Source organism: Triturus cristatus, chromosome 9, assembly GCF_964204655.1.
Source record: "Triturus cristatus chromosome 9, aTriCri1.1, whole genome shotgun sequence".
Lineage (NCBI taxonomy): Eukaryota > Metazoa > Chordata > Amphibia > Caudata > Salamandridae > Triturus > Triturus cristatus.
In genome coordinates, this window is record NC_140592.1 from 854,723,613 (window position 1) to 854,742,311 (window position 18,699).

An 18,699-nucleotide genomic window follows, 5' to 3' on the forward strand; every position below is an offset into this window, starting at 1 on the left:
TCAAGCCTTCCTAGAAGCGGTTGATCTAGCTCAGTTTACCCAATGGGTCAGCTCTCCTACCCATTGTGGCGGTCACATCCTGGACCCTATCTGCTCAAATTTCCCTATCTCTATTGGAAACCCGCTTCCAGTCTCTTGGTCTGATCATTTCCTCTCTTGTTTCGCATGGTCTGTGAGTGAAGGGGCAGCCGACCAACAGGTCAATTCCTGTCCCCCGTCTGCTAAAATTGATCCTATAGCTTTTCGGCTCTGTCTAGATAACTCTAGGGTTACTCTTCCGACTGACCTGAAAGGGGCCCTTGCATGTTTCTTGGGTTGGATTGGACGAGCTGTGGGCAGTCTTTCTCCCCTGTCTTGCCGTCGTCGCCATAGAGATTCTCCCTCGCAACCTTGGTTTTCTCCTAATTTGAAATTGCTTAAACGGCACTGCAAAAAGCTTGAACGCACTTGGCGTACCGCCTTCTGCCCAACAGCTAAGAAGGCGCTGAGAGATGCCCAGAAGACTTACTATCAGGCCATTCGTCAGGCGAAAAGCCTTTACTATACTAAGCGGATTGAGTCCGCCAGTAACAACTCTAAAGAAATCTTTTCAATCGTTCAGAGTTTCATTGCCCCTGAAGCTATGGCCACTAAACGCCCTGTTTCTGCGTCTTGGTGCGGAAAGCTATCTGACTTTTTTGCTGCTAAGATTCTGTCCATTCAGGCGACGTTTGCCTGTAATAGTGGGCCTCCAGTTGGAGGTCCTACTCAGACTGTGTTATTTTCTACCTTTTCTCCTGTGGACCTCTCCGAGTCCCTGAAATTATTGCAATCTTTAAAGTCAGGGTCCCCGTCAGATTCGTGCCCGGCCAGGCTTTTGGCCTCCATTGCCGAGACAGTCAATTCGGAGGTAAACTCACTTGTCAATTTGTCCCTCACTGAGGCTGTTGTTCCACAGGAATGGAAACAAGCCAAAATCATCCCGTTGTTAAAAAAGCCATCCCTTGACAACGGCAACCCTGCCAACTATCGCCAGATTTCTCTACTTCCCTGCCTGGCAAAAATCTGTGAAAAGGTAGTCAACAGACAGCTGACTGCTTTCGTTGAGAAATCGAGGCTTCTCCATCCGGCTCAATCGGGTTTTAGAGCCTCCCATAGCACTGAGTCTGCCTTAGTTGAGGTTTCGGAAGCTCTCCGTGAGTGTCTGGATTCGGGGGGAAGTGCAGCCCTTATCCTTCTGGATTTGTCGGCTGCATTCGACACCGTGCCGCATGCAATGTTGTTGTCTCGGCTAGCTGATATCGGCATTACAGGTCAGGCCTGGAAGTGGCTGCAATCTTTTCTCTCTCTACGGTCTCAACAGGTCTGGCGCCCGCCTTTTGCGTCTCGTCCTCAGCCTGTGACTACCGGTGTGCCTCAGGGATCCTCGCTGAGTCCCCTGCTTTTTAATATTTATGTCACGCCCTTAGTTCAACTGGCAGAGGAGTGTGGGGCAAAGGTTGTTGCATATGCCGACGACACTCAGCTCCTGTTCACATGGGGTAAATCTGATTTCTCTACTACCAGAGTACAGGGCTGTCTGTCAGCAGTCTTTCATTGGCTATCCGGCGCTCAATTGAAATGCAATGAGGATAAGACGGAAATCTTACTTTATGGTAAATTTCCTCCTCATTTTAAAGACTCTCTCTGGCCCTCAGCCTATCCCTCTCCTTCCTGCACGGGTCTCCCAGTCAAAAACTTGGGGGTCTGGTTTGACGAGCAGTTGTACTTTCAGACTCAGATTAAAAAACGTACAGGCTGCTGCTTCGGTATTCTCAGATCTCTGCGAAAGTTTTTACCTTTGCTACCTAGACCAGCTAAGGAAACAGTGGTCCGGGCTTTGATCCTCTCTCGTCTTGACTATGCCAACGGTCTATATATTGGCCTTCCCGACTATTTACTTAAAAAATTGCAGGTTATTCAGAACGCGGCAGCCCGGCTGGTGGTAAATCTTCCCATCAGAAACTGTATTGCGCCTTCACTCCACTTGCTGCACTGGCTGCCAGTCAGGAAACGCGTTGAATTCAAGGCTCTGGTTCTTGCACATCGCGCTCTATATGATGGAGGTCCTCTCTATCTTAGGAAGCGCTTCTCTTTCTACAGGCCTACCAGGCTTTTGAGATCTTCTTCTCAGCTCCTTGCGTCCACCCCACGCGTTCGTCTTCATCGTATGGGAGGTAGATCTCTTGCTTCTAAGGCTGCCATGCTGTGGAATGCATTGCCACTATCCTTACGTGCTATTCAGGACTCAATGCTGTTCAGGAAGCACCTCAAAACATTCTTGTTCTAATTTCCTTTGTGTCACTGTCCTCTTAGCTCGCTCCGGGACACTCCTAGGAGTAGCTGTGCGCGCTATAAAATTACAATAACATAACATAACAGTTTGGAAAACTATGACCCCTTATTCCATTACTCACTAACATATGTCTATATTTGGGAACAGAAGCTAAGATGGCTGACATTTAGGTCTGGATTTAAAGTGTCAGCACCTCTCTACCTTATGTTTCACATTTGTTGGTGCTAGTAACAACACATGACTTATCTGTGACCAAGGCGTTGTGACGCCGAAACACGTCAGCTCATTTTTGCTACATGGTGATATTGTAATGCAATAACATTTCAACGTTATTGAAGTGGATTTTGTTTTTGCCATACCGGAATAAGTCTCCTGTCTGGGGAAGTGTATGTATGTGTGTATGTGTATGTATATATATGTATATATGTATATATATACACATACACACACACACCTTAGCTTCTCTAAGAAATAGACAGACCGCAAACAAAAACAAAATCGTTCTTTAATTGTGGTGCAGTCCATGTGTTTCAGTCAAACATAAGGATCTTTCTTTAATACAAAAGAAGGCAAACTGGTATGAATTTCATTTATAACCAGAAACCATTTACCGAACATGAAAAGCCTATTATTGCTGTGTAAACATAATTCATCCTGAAACGATTGGTTGAGCCCCTTAGAAAGGAGAGAAGGCTATTAGTAAAGATGTCTCACATATAGAAAATGAATGAATGGCATTTTAAACTCATTATTCATATTTATAAATGGTTGGTGTCATTTCCCCACATCGAAGTAATGCTTCAATACAGAGCTTACTTACAGTTCAAATCTGAAAAGTAAATGGAATTATTTGCTATTGCATTATGGACCTGGCATGTCTTAATGTACATACAAAGAGATGCTAGTCTTCAGAGGACTACAACAAAATCAAAAAAAATAGTGAAAATATAATAAAGAAAGAAGCCCAAGTGGGAGACACTTACAGCAAACACTTTCTTTAACGGTAGCTCACAATGTATCATACAGGCTGACAATGTCTTTCTTTCTAAACATAATGACCATGAGGGCTACAAAAGTATCTTTAACCCGTAGCATCCTCCTACCTGTTTATTTATTCAAACAGGTTTATATATGTATATAAAAGTATATACATAAAAATCAGGCATGAAAGCCTTTCTTTTTACATGTTGCTAAAACATTTCAAATATAATACGTTTTTTAATGCTTATGCAATTCCGGTAGTTACAGAATGCTGGAAACAGGTGTTCTGTCAAATTTTCCAAAAATCGCACAGATCACGCTGACCCCCATCAAGCGCTCTTGGGGACCCCGGACGAGGAGGGTCCTTATCCATTTACTCCCCCTTCAGGTTACCGGATTACTCATTGTTTGGTGGCAGCACACTTGGGGATCATCTTTCGCTGGAAAGAGTCAGAAGTCACTACTATGCAATTACGGTGGGCAAAGATATGGGACATCTTGGCCATGGAGAGCCTGACCGCAACTGTGAGGGATACTCAGTAGCATTTTGACAGAATATGAACTCGCTTTCTGACCTTTGCGAAGGATAGTTCTGCAGGCCAGACGCATGCGGCCCCCAGGGTTTGGTGCTAGGTAGATGAACTTTTGGAGAACGTCCGACGACTTCACAAGAAATAGAAGGGATAACTAAACAGGTTACGTGAAGATCCACCTATCAGAATATGTGAAAGAATATGATCAAAGGAGGCAGATACAGATCACACTGTGACAAAAACTTCCTTCAAGGAAGGAAGGGAGCAGAGGTGGGACAGTGGGAGGCACAGAAATTGTGTTTTTTGAAGATACCCAGCAGAGGTATGGTGTTTTAAAAGTGTCAGCATTCAGTAAGTCGTCATAAAATCATTATTTACGTCTTGTTAAAAAAGAAAAAGAGAACAGTATGATCGGAAGATAGTCGTTAACAGACGTGAAGGTCAAAACATCCTTTACAGACAAAGTCATAAATGAAAAGTTAGTCACTGAAAATAAGAAAGGGTATACTTGGAGTATGAAGCGGCGATACCATCAATGGGTTTAAGACTGAAACAAAAAATATGTATGAGTGTTCCTCATTTATTTACTGACGGAGGCAGCACACAAACACTGAAAGGAAATACCAGATAGATCAAGTGTCCCTTCGCTTCCAGCTGCGTCAATTGCAATGACACTTTTTTACTGCTGCATACTGGAAGGTATTGCAAAACAAGAAACTGTACATTACCAGCAATTCAATATGAAACTAAAAAAGAGAGCTGATCATCAACTGAAAACAAACAAAGAAGCAGACTATCCTTAAACTATATAAAGCAGATGGAGAGTGGCTACAAGAGAAAGTAAAGCACAAGTAAAATTCAAGATCACGTCAAGTTTAAGTTCCCTATCGCGATTACAAATGAAATGAACTCAAAACTTTTTGCGTGCAGATTTCTTCATGAAGTTTCACTTTTTCAATTCTGGTGACACTTTCGTTTTTGTTTTGGCACGATGGTTGTCTTCAGTTTTTGCTTTTTATTTTATATGTTCCATTCTTGTGTTGCATTTCACTAATTTGGTTTCCACCACCGTTTCAGATAGCTATCCCCATCGACCTACTGAGAAGGACCCTTCAGTCTCAAATTAATTGTTAGAAAAACACACTAAGACCTTAACTAGAGTTTCCAGTGTCTTCCAATCATAGACCGAGAGGCTGTAATATGGTGTCTTCCGAGAAGCAACCAGACATTAGTTTCATATAGACAAACATCTAAACTCCTGCAGTTTTTTATTGAAATTCAACAACAAACAATTACATCTCCAAAGAACCCCTTCTAATGAGAGCTTACCATAAGATTACCCAGTGTTATTTGCTCTTTGCAGCCACGGTTTTCATTTCGGCAATACATTTGGAGGGCAAGGACCTCTCGCTTACAACAGTTGTCCTTAAAAACCTGAAATAAAAATTGAGAAAAGGCTTTAATTTTTTTTTGTATGGGAACATCATTTTCAAAACGCAGTAAACATTTTCTATAGGAACACTACCTCAAACTTTCACTTTGATGTCAAGAAGTTAGAATTATATATAATAAATTACTGTGAATTCGCAATACAAAATTGTTTTGCCATTTCACTGTCTCAAAAGACCAGAAATGATTAGTTCATTATAAATAGAAAAGTAACACCAATAATGAAAGGTGCTCTTTGTAGGATCTTTCAAACCACCATCTAGTTAGATTCTAATTTACCAAATTGTTGTTTGGCCGGCACTCTCGGGCCAGCCAAACAGTCATGCACACTTTGCATGGTCTCCATACAGGCTGCATTACAGCCAGCGTAGAGAACATGCTCAGGCCCCCATTCCATGGCTGAGCGCCGAACCGAGGCACTCAGACCAATCACAGCGCTGCATTGCAGCATTGTGATTGGTCAGGGGAGCTTGGGTGCTTGCCAATCACAACACTGCATTGCAGCGTTGTGATTGGTCAGGGGAGCCTGGGTGCTCTTCCTGGTTCCTGCGGAGCATATGGACGATGAGGGGCAGCGAGGAAGTAAGGTAAGTTTTATTTATTTTTTCTTTACCACCGATCCATGCCAGCAACCACTGCTCCTATTAACTTTTTAAAAAAAAGAGGGGTAGAGAAAAGGAGGGATCACATCCAATTAAATTTATCATTGCACTCCGCATTTTCAAACAAAATCTACTGAAATATTTTTGGTACTCTCTACAAAACTCCATGTGCAGGATAATTAAACTATAAAAATTTGATTTTACCATAACCCCTTATCTGTGTTGTGTTTTTTTAAATGTAATCTATCACAGAGTGATTGATTTTCTTGGGAAATAGTAAACAATGCAAATGGACAAATTTACAAAGCAAAGAGAAATTTGAACGTTAATGAATAAGTGTAGGAGCCCTTAATGGGCTTATGACAAACCCCCTTTATACACTGGTAAAGGATGACCTGCCGGGCATTGTCGTGTATACAGAGCACATATGAACTCTATCTTAGTTCAGTGGCAGCTCGCATAGGGCGTGCTGAGGGGCGGTGGGGCGGGGCGCGGCAGGGTGGGGGTAGTACACTCGGACATACGACGGAAAGGAGGAAAGTAATTATTACTTTCCTCCGTTCAGTCGTATGTCCGAGTGTACTAGCCCTCACCCTGCCCCTCCCGCACCCCGCCCCACTGCCCCGCAGCACGCCCTATGCGAGCCGTCACTGCCTTAGTTCATGATAAGTATAGCTTAAATAATGACAATCAGAGTACCAAAGTAGAATCAGGAGAGGCAGGATTGGTCTGTAAATTCATCCTGTATTACTTTGGGGAAGTAACTTGTCATCACCCTCATGTACAGATCCTTCAAATTTGCATCTAGCTTGGAAAAGATAATCAGATGTACATTTAGCCTTTGATAAGGGTGCAAAAGCAAGCCAGGCTATCAGCAAATAATTCTCTAAATAAGGGATCATCATTGATTTTGGCAATTGAGCAGGCTTCGCTTTATTAGATTCGTAGTTCCCAAATCTACAACCAGTAACATTGGAATTATGCGATTTTACGGCTGCTGTGTTTTCTGCATAATTATGTGTTTGCCACATAATCCATCATCTACTGCATAACCTGCACATTCTGGCAAACAAAATGTTGCTACTAGGTCAAACAGATCAAGTTACCAAAAACAAAAATGCAGGGACAGGATTTGTCACGCAGTAGAAGACCCATCGCAAAGGTTGACAATCGCCTTCCTGTTGCTTGTTGCTGAATTTGGGTGTTAAACTGGCATTCAAATGAAACCCTTGCACGGGGATATGGAGTAAAAATGACAAATAATGAAGTCATATTATCATGAAAAGTGTCACATTTCGCTGCAAAATCTTTGTTGCTGCTTAGTTTAGTCAACCCCCTGCTGCATAATTTGGCACTCCCGTGCCTTACTAATTCCAGTGGCCCTGTCTATGACTAATAACCTTGTGTCTAAATTCTGACAAAAGTACATTCTATAAATCACCAGAGATCACTTCCCACCACACCCCCAATAACTGCGTAAAAGTAGACCACATAGCTATAGAACACAAAGCGTAAATAAAACTTTACAACACAACTTCCTGCTACGGTGATTTGAAATTTAAATGCAGTGAGGAGACAGACAAGACCAGATCTCATGCAGAACTTCTAGAAACATGGGAATTATTAGTTGGAAAACGTCTGTGCCAGCGAAGCTTTTCCGTCACATTTTCTTTCATCGGTCCATCAATCATCCTTTGCAGAGCATCAATTGTTGTACAGCATGTTTTTGCTGCAGCGATCCAGCAGGGTTTCAGCTGAGTCAGAGTCCAAAAAAAGCTACTGTATTTCTTTATGGAATAGACTGAATTGTGCTATTGACCCTTGCAGTCTAGCTTTATTTCCTGTTTCCAAGGTAACCTCAAATCAAAGAAATAATATACAGGAAAGTCCTACAACGTAAGTTGGCACTTTTGTATCAACATGAGAGAATAATTTTTATAATCCTTTTCTTTTAGCAGAACAATAAAATATGGCGCTTTATTGACACCAACATTTCACTCAACGCCACCCACAGTACAACCCCCACCACTGCTCACATCAATACAGTCAATAACTAAAATGTAATCTATATTAGAGAAACCTTGACCCCCTTGAATATCCATCACATATTCATGTTTGGGTTCCTAAAGACTACTTGGTTTGGAACACTGACCAACCGAATTGTCCTGAAGGAGTTACTGCTGTTATTAATCGAACATTGTGGACCTGCAAATCCAAACAGCAACCTGCATTCAGCTCTTTCAAGGTCCTCTTGATCGCTACAACCTATTATTCAACACTGCCGACAATTTCCTTTGAAACTTAAACCTTTTAGGCAACATAGCTACAAAAGCATGAAGGAAGACTTCAATATCTGGTGGCCAACACCAACATGGCACCACTCATCACGTATGCATCCCAGGATAAGGGAAACATACTGGAGCTCATTTGAACATGTACACCCAGCATCACCTTCAGCCCCTCTGCATTTTGACTGGCAGACCAATCTACCATCAACTGTGATTGATAAGACCTACACCACAAAACAAAAAACGGATCCTTTAGAACTTCCCACAAGGCATTTTCCATACTAGCTTGGCAGTCACATCTGACTCAACACATACGTTGCAATCCTTCTACAAAACTACAAGCTCTCCAGACAACAGCAGATGGACATACACAGATAAAACCCCACTTCATTGAAAGAAACCATCCACACCATGTTCCAGCTAGGAGCTCAAGTGTACCATCTGACACCAGGAAATGAAAGCGAGGCATGCATAAAAATGAAACAACATGACCTCCTTGAAACAATTCTGTGCCACCAAGAGTCTGCTCATCACAGTTGCTACGGTTGCTTTCTTTATATATTCCATCAGCAAGGCTTCGAAAAGGCACAGTGGCTCTTTAACGTCATCAGATACTACAAAAATCTTTTAAGTAGACCCCAATTCGCCCACTACACAGAGAGGTGGTCAGCCTTAAACAACTTCTTCAAAGATAACAAGATGCAACAGCACACTGATGGCACGCAAGCGGCCTACATGGGGATTTCACCGTACAACATACCCAAATGGATGATCTGCCACATCCTGTAACCAGACCATATGGAATGCCTGCTCCAGTTCCTCAAAGCCATAACTTAGGAAAACAAAAGCATTGTGTCAAAAGTCAAGGAGGTGATATCCAGGGAAACGCTAACACTGTTACTAAACATCCTAAATGTGTCCTTTATGCACAACACTTTGAGATGCTTTCAAGATCAGCGAGACCCTGCTACTACCCTACAAGGCAAACCATAATTCAAATAACTTTGCAAACAATGGTATCATTATACATCTACTTTTTCTTGGGAAACATATCGAGAATGAAATTGTAAAGACCCAGCATGGCAGATCAAGTGCAATAGCCTTCTGTAGGGCTTGGAAACTGGCATTAGGCAACATAACAGCATGGACACAGGAATCATCCAAGTGATAACTGAAGCTCTTCAATCAAAGACAACGGCACCCTCTGCATTCTATCCCTTCTTGATCACTGAAATCTTTCACACTGTCCACTATCAAGTTCTGCTAGACACCCTCACTTCCTGAATGGCTTTGGTGGCATCACCCTGCAGTCGCTCGAGTAGGAAACTGTTGTAGATGAGTTCCTTCAGCTACAACTGAAGATCTCATCTAGCTACAATATAGCCCACCAGAAAAATGCTCCAGTAACAATTCAAGCTAAAGATGAATCTGACCAAGACATTTTGTCTTCATTGCCAATGCCATAATGTAATATCAGATGCAGGAATAGCTTGATGAGAAGAAGCTGGACATCTGCACCTTGTCTAAAGTGCCAAATCCCTTATCTTTTATTAATTCACGCCAACCACAGCTAAAAGATGCACAATGCACACAAACACAAGACAGCATGACATTAACAGTGCCAAATTCACAAAGAGAAGTCACTCTTAACAGATGACAACATCTTAACAGCTGATAGTGTGCTGGTCTTTGACACTCCTGTGAATCCTCTAGATCCATAAGACACCCTTGAATAAAGTTCTTCACACAGTCCTCCGCTTTATCAAAGGTCACCAGAAATTCAATAGGATATGCCTGCACACATCTCCTTCAAGACTTGTGCATCATACGTAAGTCAATTAGCAATAGCACCCTATCATTTCTGGCAATTACAATCAAGATGTCTGCTGGCCTTTGTAAGACACGCTGCAGTAACAGCCACCATGGAATCTAGGAGGTGCAAGAAAGCAAATACCAAATGTCAGGACTTCTCCTGCTAATCTATGAGGGTTTTTAACTGTAATTCGGAGTTTTCAACTGGAATTCCAACCCAGTTCAAACCTTCCAGGTGCCAGCACTTTTTTGTTTCCGAAAACAGTCACAGTGTACAGGATTTATCGGATAACCGGGGCACATCTTTGCCCACTGCTGCTACCAACCCACTTTGCTATCCAATCCCCACCCTGACTACCCTCTTCAGCCCTTGCTGTCACTCCACTTACAGCCTATCCCAAACCCCATGTACGTCTCACTGTAACCTGTTGTCAAGCATAAACCAGTCTCCCCTACCCATTCTTTACACTATGTATGCTCCCCTCTTTTTCCCAAGGTCAATAAAGCCAAGAATGACCTAGACCATACAGTAACTAATTTGGGGAGATTTATTCACATGGACAAGAAGATATTCTGCGCATAAATGCAGGATGATTTTGAAGTCTAATAAACACTTAATCCAATTTCCTTCCGTGTGAGAAACCGTTTTTCGCGGTTTCCGACTTGAGCAAGCTTGAAGGCAACCATCTTGCCTGCAGCTCAGACTAAACCCCTTGAGTTGGGATCCCTAACTTGCCTATACATAATTTAATGCACGCTGCCAATGAGATTTTTGCTGCACAATAGAAGCACTATGAATTCTGGAGGACTGTAAGAAAAACTTAAACAAGTAGTTTTTTTGTTTTTTTAAAACTTTATTTATCATATTTTTGCAAACAGCGCAATAAACAATAACATCAGCATTAATCAGACTGTGCACGGTACATAAAAAAATCGAAGGGTAGTTACATGCATGGGAAACCCACACACAAATCGGGCTGTAACATTTTCCTCTATGTGGTTCAATGGATTAACACGCACCCCCATCATGGCTCTCGGCCTGCCAGTGGCTCTCAAGAGTCTCTCTGACTTGAATGTCCAGCAATCTGTCCACCTTAAATGTACTCCAGTTATATAGAATGCTCACAACGGAGAGGTTGCCTCCTGCAATTCATTATGTTATACATCGAAGATTCCGCCTGGGCAACCAGCGGGTGAGGCACCTAGTCTCCCTCATTATGCTCCCGGAGGTATGATACCAGCGGTTCCCAAATGTCTCTGGGGCGGGATGTAGTCGGCAACAATTCTAACAAGTAGTTTTTAAATCACAATGTGCTCCTAAGGGGTTTGGAGCTCTAATTTAAATAGTTTTATAAATAAAAATGATGCCTCGAAAACTATACATTTAGTTTGGGAAACATAATTTGGGGTACTGTTGTCAGAGAACACTCTGCAAGCACATCAATTAAATGTACTGGGAACTCACCCTAACAGTGCTTTTCAAACCTTCAGGTGACATGGACAAGTCTGGCCGTGTCTCTGCCACCACCTCTAATTTCACTACCAGCAGGCGATCTATCACAGCCTCTGTCAACACCACCGGGGTCCAACCTCAGGGTTCTTCATCCCCTTCTCCAAGTGATGCTTCACACTTTTAGGATGATCGAAACACAGTGGGCTTGTAGGCCATGTTCAACCTTACTGCTTGCACAACACACTTTTTTTGATGTAACAGTAAATTCCCATTCATGGATTAGCAACATGAAGGGAAAGTACTTGGTTTTTGGGGGAATTTAGAGCAATTTGCCAGAGCCTCCCAAATGCCCCTACGATTGAGAGCTTTGTATTTTTTTAATTAGCTTTTGTCATGTCTGGAGGTCCAAATTAAATACGAAGAATGGATCTTTAAGAAGGAACCCAAAAATATGATGTCCATGCAAACTGAGACATATAGTGTTTTTGTAAGAACAATGGACATATTGTCTTTCCTTTGGGGTGGAGGGATGGATTATGTTGAGGGAAGGAATGTGTATATTTGAGAGGGTTGACTACTGCAAACTGTGACTTCCTCATAAGAGCTTATTGTGAAATTGGCCCTCTTGTTTTGTATTAAGTAAATGCAAAACTAATAAACAATGTTTCTGGAAATATATATTCCCATTCATGTCGAACTCTACTGCTTCACATCCATATTTGTACTAATAATCTATGTATTTTGTGGGTGAGAGGATGTGTGAAGGAAATTGGCTATATTAGTAAAAAAAACAAAAAAGGATTACACAATCTGCAAATTTAGTAAATCCTGAAGTCCGAATTCCACATTGACCTCAGCAAGCCTTGTAACTGACCATTTTTAGAACAGTGAAAAGCAAAGTAAATGGTGATGTATTTGCAGCGAGACTAGGAAGAGACACTGGTTCTTCGTGACCTCCGAGCCCCATAATCCCTTTGAGCGGCTCTAGCGAGGATTACCGCCTACCATGCAGCAGAGCGGCAGTCGTCAGCATGGGATTAGCTGAGTCTCTTTTGAATCCATTCAGCATACAGTTTCCAGCGCTTGCTCTGTCCTCCTCCAAGATAAAGCAAGTCATTGATTAGGATGTATGGAGTCTCATTAAAACTTTGTTTCCAAAGTTTGTCCTTTTATATATTTTCAAGTGTTCACCAATAACTGCACAAAAGTAAGGTCAGTGTCAGGTTTGCGTAATTGTTAATGCTCTTTGGTGTTATTTACAGATATAAGTGGACGGAGCTCTTAAAAAAAAACTGCTCCCCCAAATACCAGATGTAGTCAATGGTGCAATCAGAGTCCCTATGGGTGCCTTTTGCAGCAGCAATAGGGCCATGTATGCTTTCATAATATATCAATATGCAGACCAAGGTATAATGGGGAAATATATGGAAAAAGTGATGCTCATTTTGCTATTTGAATTATTGCTCTAATGCTTTTTATCTGTCGTTGTCTAATAAAGTCATACACTTAATATTCTGCTGCCCTCCACATCATGCCGAGATGTCAATTTTGCTGATCCCATTGAGGAATCCCTCCCCCCACCATCCCATGCCCCCCCCACACTGGTAAAGGGAACATCCTTTTAGAGCTATCTCTTTCTAGCTCTTCAGCTGGCCCTAGATGATGAGTGTTATACAAAGGCTAAAAATATATAATATAATTTTTTCTAAGAGAGCTTTTATTACCTGTTGCTATACCACATACCTGCTGTGGAATGTGTCCAACCACACACGAGAATTCAAACCTGTAAAGTATCCAACACAACCTGAGCTGGCTTAGGACAGTATGTGGCATGCTATAAAACCTCAAATAGCCGAACACAATGTTGCAGATACATTTGTAATACAGATAATACAAGAACTGAGTGTGAAAAATTGTACCTTATCTTTAATAATGACTTCCTGACATGCTGTACATTTTGCGATGGGAGAGCTGGCAAGAAAAGGAAAATAAACATGTTAGACCAAACTTATTTTTAATCTGTCCCAAATTTATTTTATAACAATTTCTTGACCAAACAAATGTTCGTATGCATATCTATAAGTCTGCCTTTTCAGTTAGATACATTCCTTCCACCTCCAGCTAGGGTACACACACACACACAAACGCGCGCACACACACACTTCCCATGTCACACAACTTTTGTTGCTCACAGATATTGAGAGTGAATATTATATGGTTTCATGCACACAGTGTTTCTTCAATTGTCTTCTAGCACTACCCCGAGATACCACTTAACCTATTGTTAAAAAAGTGTGCTGTTAAAACCTTAACTATACCCACCAAATTACACTAAATCATACCACATGAGACTGTCACACCGCACATTAACAAGTGTTTTCCAGGAGCCTATAAGGTTGGGTACCATAGTCAAATACAACTAGGTAGGTGCAAAACAAAGAGCTGTTCAGAGGAGAAAAAAAGAGTGCAAGGCACGTCACTACTAAAGGTGTATATGCTTGCTGAAATCAACTACACAGCAAAAACAGTCTTTAGTTTGCCCAAAACAGACAACTGGGTCACAGGTATTGAAAGCCTTTACTGAGAATGCACAGAACAAGGCACAGGCTGCAGATGGGAGGCTGTTTCACGTGGATTTCGTTTCTTTTCTAAACTTCCTGAGCAACTTTTTTTGTCATGGACCAAATTTTAAAAAGAAACAATGACCAGGTGAGTTCCTAGAAGCGTCGAGCAGCAAGCTAGGCTGATTCGATAGCCAACTCTGCATTTACCTTAAACGAAATCCTCTAATCTGACATGCAAACTCTCTCTTCTAGTTTATTGTGTATTCCTATCGGGCGGATAGGTGAATATGAGCACTGGCTGTAGTCTAATGCCTGCTGAAATGTTGAGATACAGCTGTTGGGATGCTGTGGTAAAAGACCTGCCAGGTTGAGCAATGAAATTCATAGCGGCGTACAAAACCCTTCTCTTCACGTACAAACAAAGGTGGTCAGCTAGTAATTGTGATATTCATTCACTGTAAATGCAATGTAAAATTCACAGATCAAATGTGGTTTGTGGGGCCTAACCAACAACTCCTTACAACAGACACCCTGGCCAAAAGCCAGACTAAGTTTCTTGACCCTGGCACTAGCATGGGCATGGGCTGGACGTAAGATACCACTGAAACACAGGGACAGATGAGCGCGTCTCATCCACAAGTGGAAGTGTGCCTCTACCGGGATACAGGGGGCCATGAAACAAAGTACTTTCAAGATCTTCAAGTGCTCAGGTTTGACACATTTCCTGCACATGTGCAGTCACTGCCCTGACAGGGAAGACTACCTCAAGGTGAAGGATTCTTTAAACTAGCCCGTAACCTGGATGACCCAAATGAAATGTAGGCCACTCTGCTCTTTTTATCCTGATCCAGTTGCTCAGACAAGAAAGGATTCGGGTTCCCAAAACTATGCAATGTTCTACAAATGCAGTCTCCACTTTGGTGAATCTTCCTGGTGCAGACTGATGGCCAAATGATAGGCCCAGTTTCAGTAATGGAAGTCTACAGCACTACAATTTATGTCCTACCCGTGTGAGTGATGGCTTGGTTAAATGGAAATACACATCCTCCAGCTCCACAGGCCATTGGACCAAAGTGGCTAATGTAAACGTTTGTTCTACTGCTCCTGTCATGTAAAGAACTGGACAGAGTCCAATGCTAAGTTCCATTAAGTTCCAAAGATGCACATAGAAAAGAACACTGCACTACAGACCAACACCTCCAGCTGCACATCCCCCAGAAGGAGAGAACATTAGAGGAACCTCGTTTTCTGTACAAACAGTAGGATTATGGAAACCACTCCCTGCAAAGAGAAGACACTTTCAAGACCACATAAAATTCAAGGAGGAAACAAAAATCTTGCTTTTCCATATTTATTTCAAAATCACAGCAATTGCTTTCCCTTTTGAAGGATGAACATCTATTGAACTCCGCCCCAACAAAGACAAGTACCATACAAGAGAAATTCAAATAAATAATTTACCAGGCTGCCTGTAACCAGTGCACTCCACAGTTACTTCTCTATGTACCTACTAGAGCATTTGCATGGTAGTCTGTATCCAGTGCACGCAGTGAGATACTCCTCGCTCAATCCTGAGTTAACCCTAAAGGGCTGTATCTTGGCTGCCTGTAACTACTGAAAGCCATGAGCTGTCACTCTGAGAGGACCCAAACAAGCAAAGCATGACATCTGCCTGACAATGATATTTCTAGAATACGAAGGTTTGAGTGTTTTTTGTAGGAGCAGAGCATAAGCTCTTAGTCTCCCAGATTTGTGAACTGTCACGGTGTCTGCCTCCTTTTGTGATGCTTTGTTTGTGGGTCTGTACACTACAGACCTAGGAATCTGGTTGTCTGTAAACTGTACGAGCCCTCGGATACCCCCTCACTCTTTATAGCTTCTGAAGAGCATTTATTTTGGCTAAGGGTGGACCCTATATAGCATCTTACACTGGCTGCCTGTTACCAGCGCAGTCTGTTGGGTTGCAACTCTGTCACTCTTGAGAAATCTCTAAAGAGCAATAATATTGTTTAGTTACTCAAGCCCAGACCTATCAACCACCCCATATACCTTTTGGATGGACTGGAGAGATTATTCATCATGGAAGCCTGTACCCACTGTATGACTGCAGGCCAGTTCAAGTTGTCCGGTTTACAATGATTCCATGTAACCCGTGCACTCTGATACTGATTACGATCCTTACTGAGTAATCTCTAAAAAGCATTAGCTATGGATGGATTCCTGTGGCGGCTTGTTTACAGTGCATGCCTGCAGTCTCCTCACCTGTTTGCGCTAGGGAAACCGTATGGAGCATCTAGCATAATGACCTATGCTCTATACAAACTACAGAAGGCTCCTGTGTTACTCTTGGATGGAGTCTACAGAGGCCCACTCAACCCAAGCACAATAATAAACTAATGTAAATGGCATGCGTTCCATCCATTAAATTTCTCCTCGCCATTACACCCTAATAGAGTGACCAATAATACGATAAGAGCACAAATTTGGTCAATCACGCATGATACCACAACACTTGAATATAGGACACACTGCACTTCAACGCTCATCCCGACATGAACTCCACCGCAAATTCTTGTGCTGCCTGTACTACCCGTTGTGGGTTACCTGTTTGCTAAACCAAATCATCACCTAGAGAGGGTTATACGACACTACGTAAATGCAACTACATACTGCATTTTTAGAGGATAGAACGTGAGAGAGACATATTCTGTTTAGCAGAGTCTTAATTTCTTTGTACTGGAAGCGCTCTGCTTTCAGCCCATAGACGGGTGGCTCTATAAATAACAATTATGGAGACCTGGCTTTGTAATAACCTCTTGTTACATCTAGGGCTAATTATATAGGTGGTAACATGGCCCGCTTTCCAGGACTTAACAGATGTACCCCCTTCCATTGTAGCAAAAGTTGGAACACCATCAGAAAAGATTCCTTTACATGACAGTCCAATGGCTTTGAAGCAGAGCTTGGCAATAAGGAGGCTGTTTCGCAGCGAGAAAGGACAAATTTGGGCATGAAGCATTTTAGAGTCCTCTGATCTTGGTACTCATACAAGAGTTATTCACTGGTTGGTTCTTTTTATAGCACCCTAAACGAAGACCTGTGACAGGATGGCATTCCCTACAACAACAGCTTGCCCCATATAAATTATTTATATCTAGACAGACCAAACACAGGGGCCATGCTAATGGCATGGCCTTCTTTCTCGTTAATGCCATCTCTGTAGAACATGCATTAGAAAAATCAGAACCGAACCTTATGAGATGGAACTTGACAGCTGTGTTCTGAAATTTCTCTTGCTGTACAGAAAGGAATACTCAGTACCACCAATACAAACAAGCATTACAACAAGAGTGATAAACAGCGGCAAGATTCGAAGCTTATAATCTGCTGACAAGAGATGGGAAAAACTAGCATAGTGTTATTGCGCAGTATGATAGAGGGGATTATTCTGCGGAGGCCAAATGGTGTCTAAGGCCCAACCACAGTCAGGCTGTAGATTAGGTAATCCAGACCCAGAGACCGTGCCTTTTGGGTTTGACTCTTGGATAATTAGTGTAGGATGAATAGACAGATCAATGCTTAAACACATTTACCTGTCAATAGATAATTCAACTGGATCCTCTAGTCCTCACTACTTCCAAAGAAGACCACAATGAGAATCCACATCCTTGTTTAGAAAGTGGCCTCGGGGCTCTTACTATTACCGTCACAGTGAGTGGAGTCTGAGATACTACCTGAAGGAGGCATGACGTCTTAGGCCCAAATATAGCTGTGTTTTGGAAACAAAATAATGTATAACTAAGAGGGGAAAAAACTAGTGCTTCACTTCTAGGTCGAAGAGATATGTTGTCTTGCCAGAATGCTGTCCTGGAGAGCAAAACAAATCCGCACCCATAATTTAATACAAATTTGAATCACTGGGTTCCCCCAAATTCAAATAGAGCCTTTAGGGCTGGAGGTGAAGTTTGAGGCGCTTTTCCTTATCCTTAACACTGCATCAAAGTGGAAGTACTTCCTTTAATCGCATTTACTCTTCCAAAATGGAACAGGTTGAAATAGGACATCTACTGCTGTCTGTATAAGGGAATGAGTGCATTCAAGGGGCAAGAAATCTTCAGCTCTTTCATCATGAATCGCAGGTGGTAAAGATGATTCCCTTTTAATGGCAGATTTTTTTCTTCTGGGCTTTTGAAGTCAATTTAGATACATTAAGCAAGGTCTCTCCTTTCTGTGATGCCCCAGCAAATAAAACTAGATGAGATAACACTTTTGTCAAACCGTTTCCTGCAGTGTAGCTTTGATGATGGGGAGGGCCTTCAGTTCAGAAAACCACCTTATCTTGTTTGGGGTCAGACCAACATAATGTGCTCTATCTGCACAAGAAGGTGTCTACATATGAATGTATTTATTTATATGTTATATATAGCTCTTTGCTTCACTTCAGGTTAGAGGCAACTTTCTAGTGACTGGAGGGTAGTAGAAGCCCAAATGAATGAGAAGAATGGCCCTTGTAATTTATTCTTCTGTCACTACAAAAACACTAGAGCGTTGTTGAATGACAGTCTGAGCAATTCCGTTTTTAAGAGTTTTCTGAAGTGCTGGTGGTTGAGTTTAGCACTCAAGTCATTTCAGGGCATTCATCAGCCTGTAGGCCTTGAACTACTTAGGATCTGCCTCCGTGGTTCCCCTCTTAAAGGAGCCTT

At 42.1% G+C, this 18,699-nt stretch overlaps 1 protein-coding gene across 3 annotated transcripts in view; it reads right to left on the bottom strand.

The window, feature by feature from the left end:
* Positions 1 to 18,699, bottom strand: part of TRAF3 (TNF receptor associated factor 3) — a 722,485-nt gene that overhangs the window by 155,878 nt on the left and 547,908 nt on the right. For all 3 annotated transcript variants that reach the window (XM_085626329.1, XM_085626331.1, XM_085626330.1), the window contains 2 exons: positions 13,352 to 13,403; positions 5,158 to 5,262 (listed from right to left, as the gene is read on the bottom strand). In XM_085626329.1, coding sequence (XP_085482455.1) covers positions 5,158 to 5,262; positions 13,352 to 13,403 — 157 coding nt within the window. The remainder of the gene's footprint in view (positions 1 to 5,157; positions 5,263 to 13,351; positions 13,404 to 18,699) is intronic.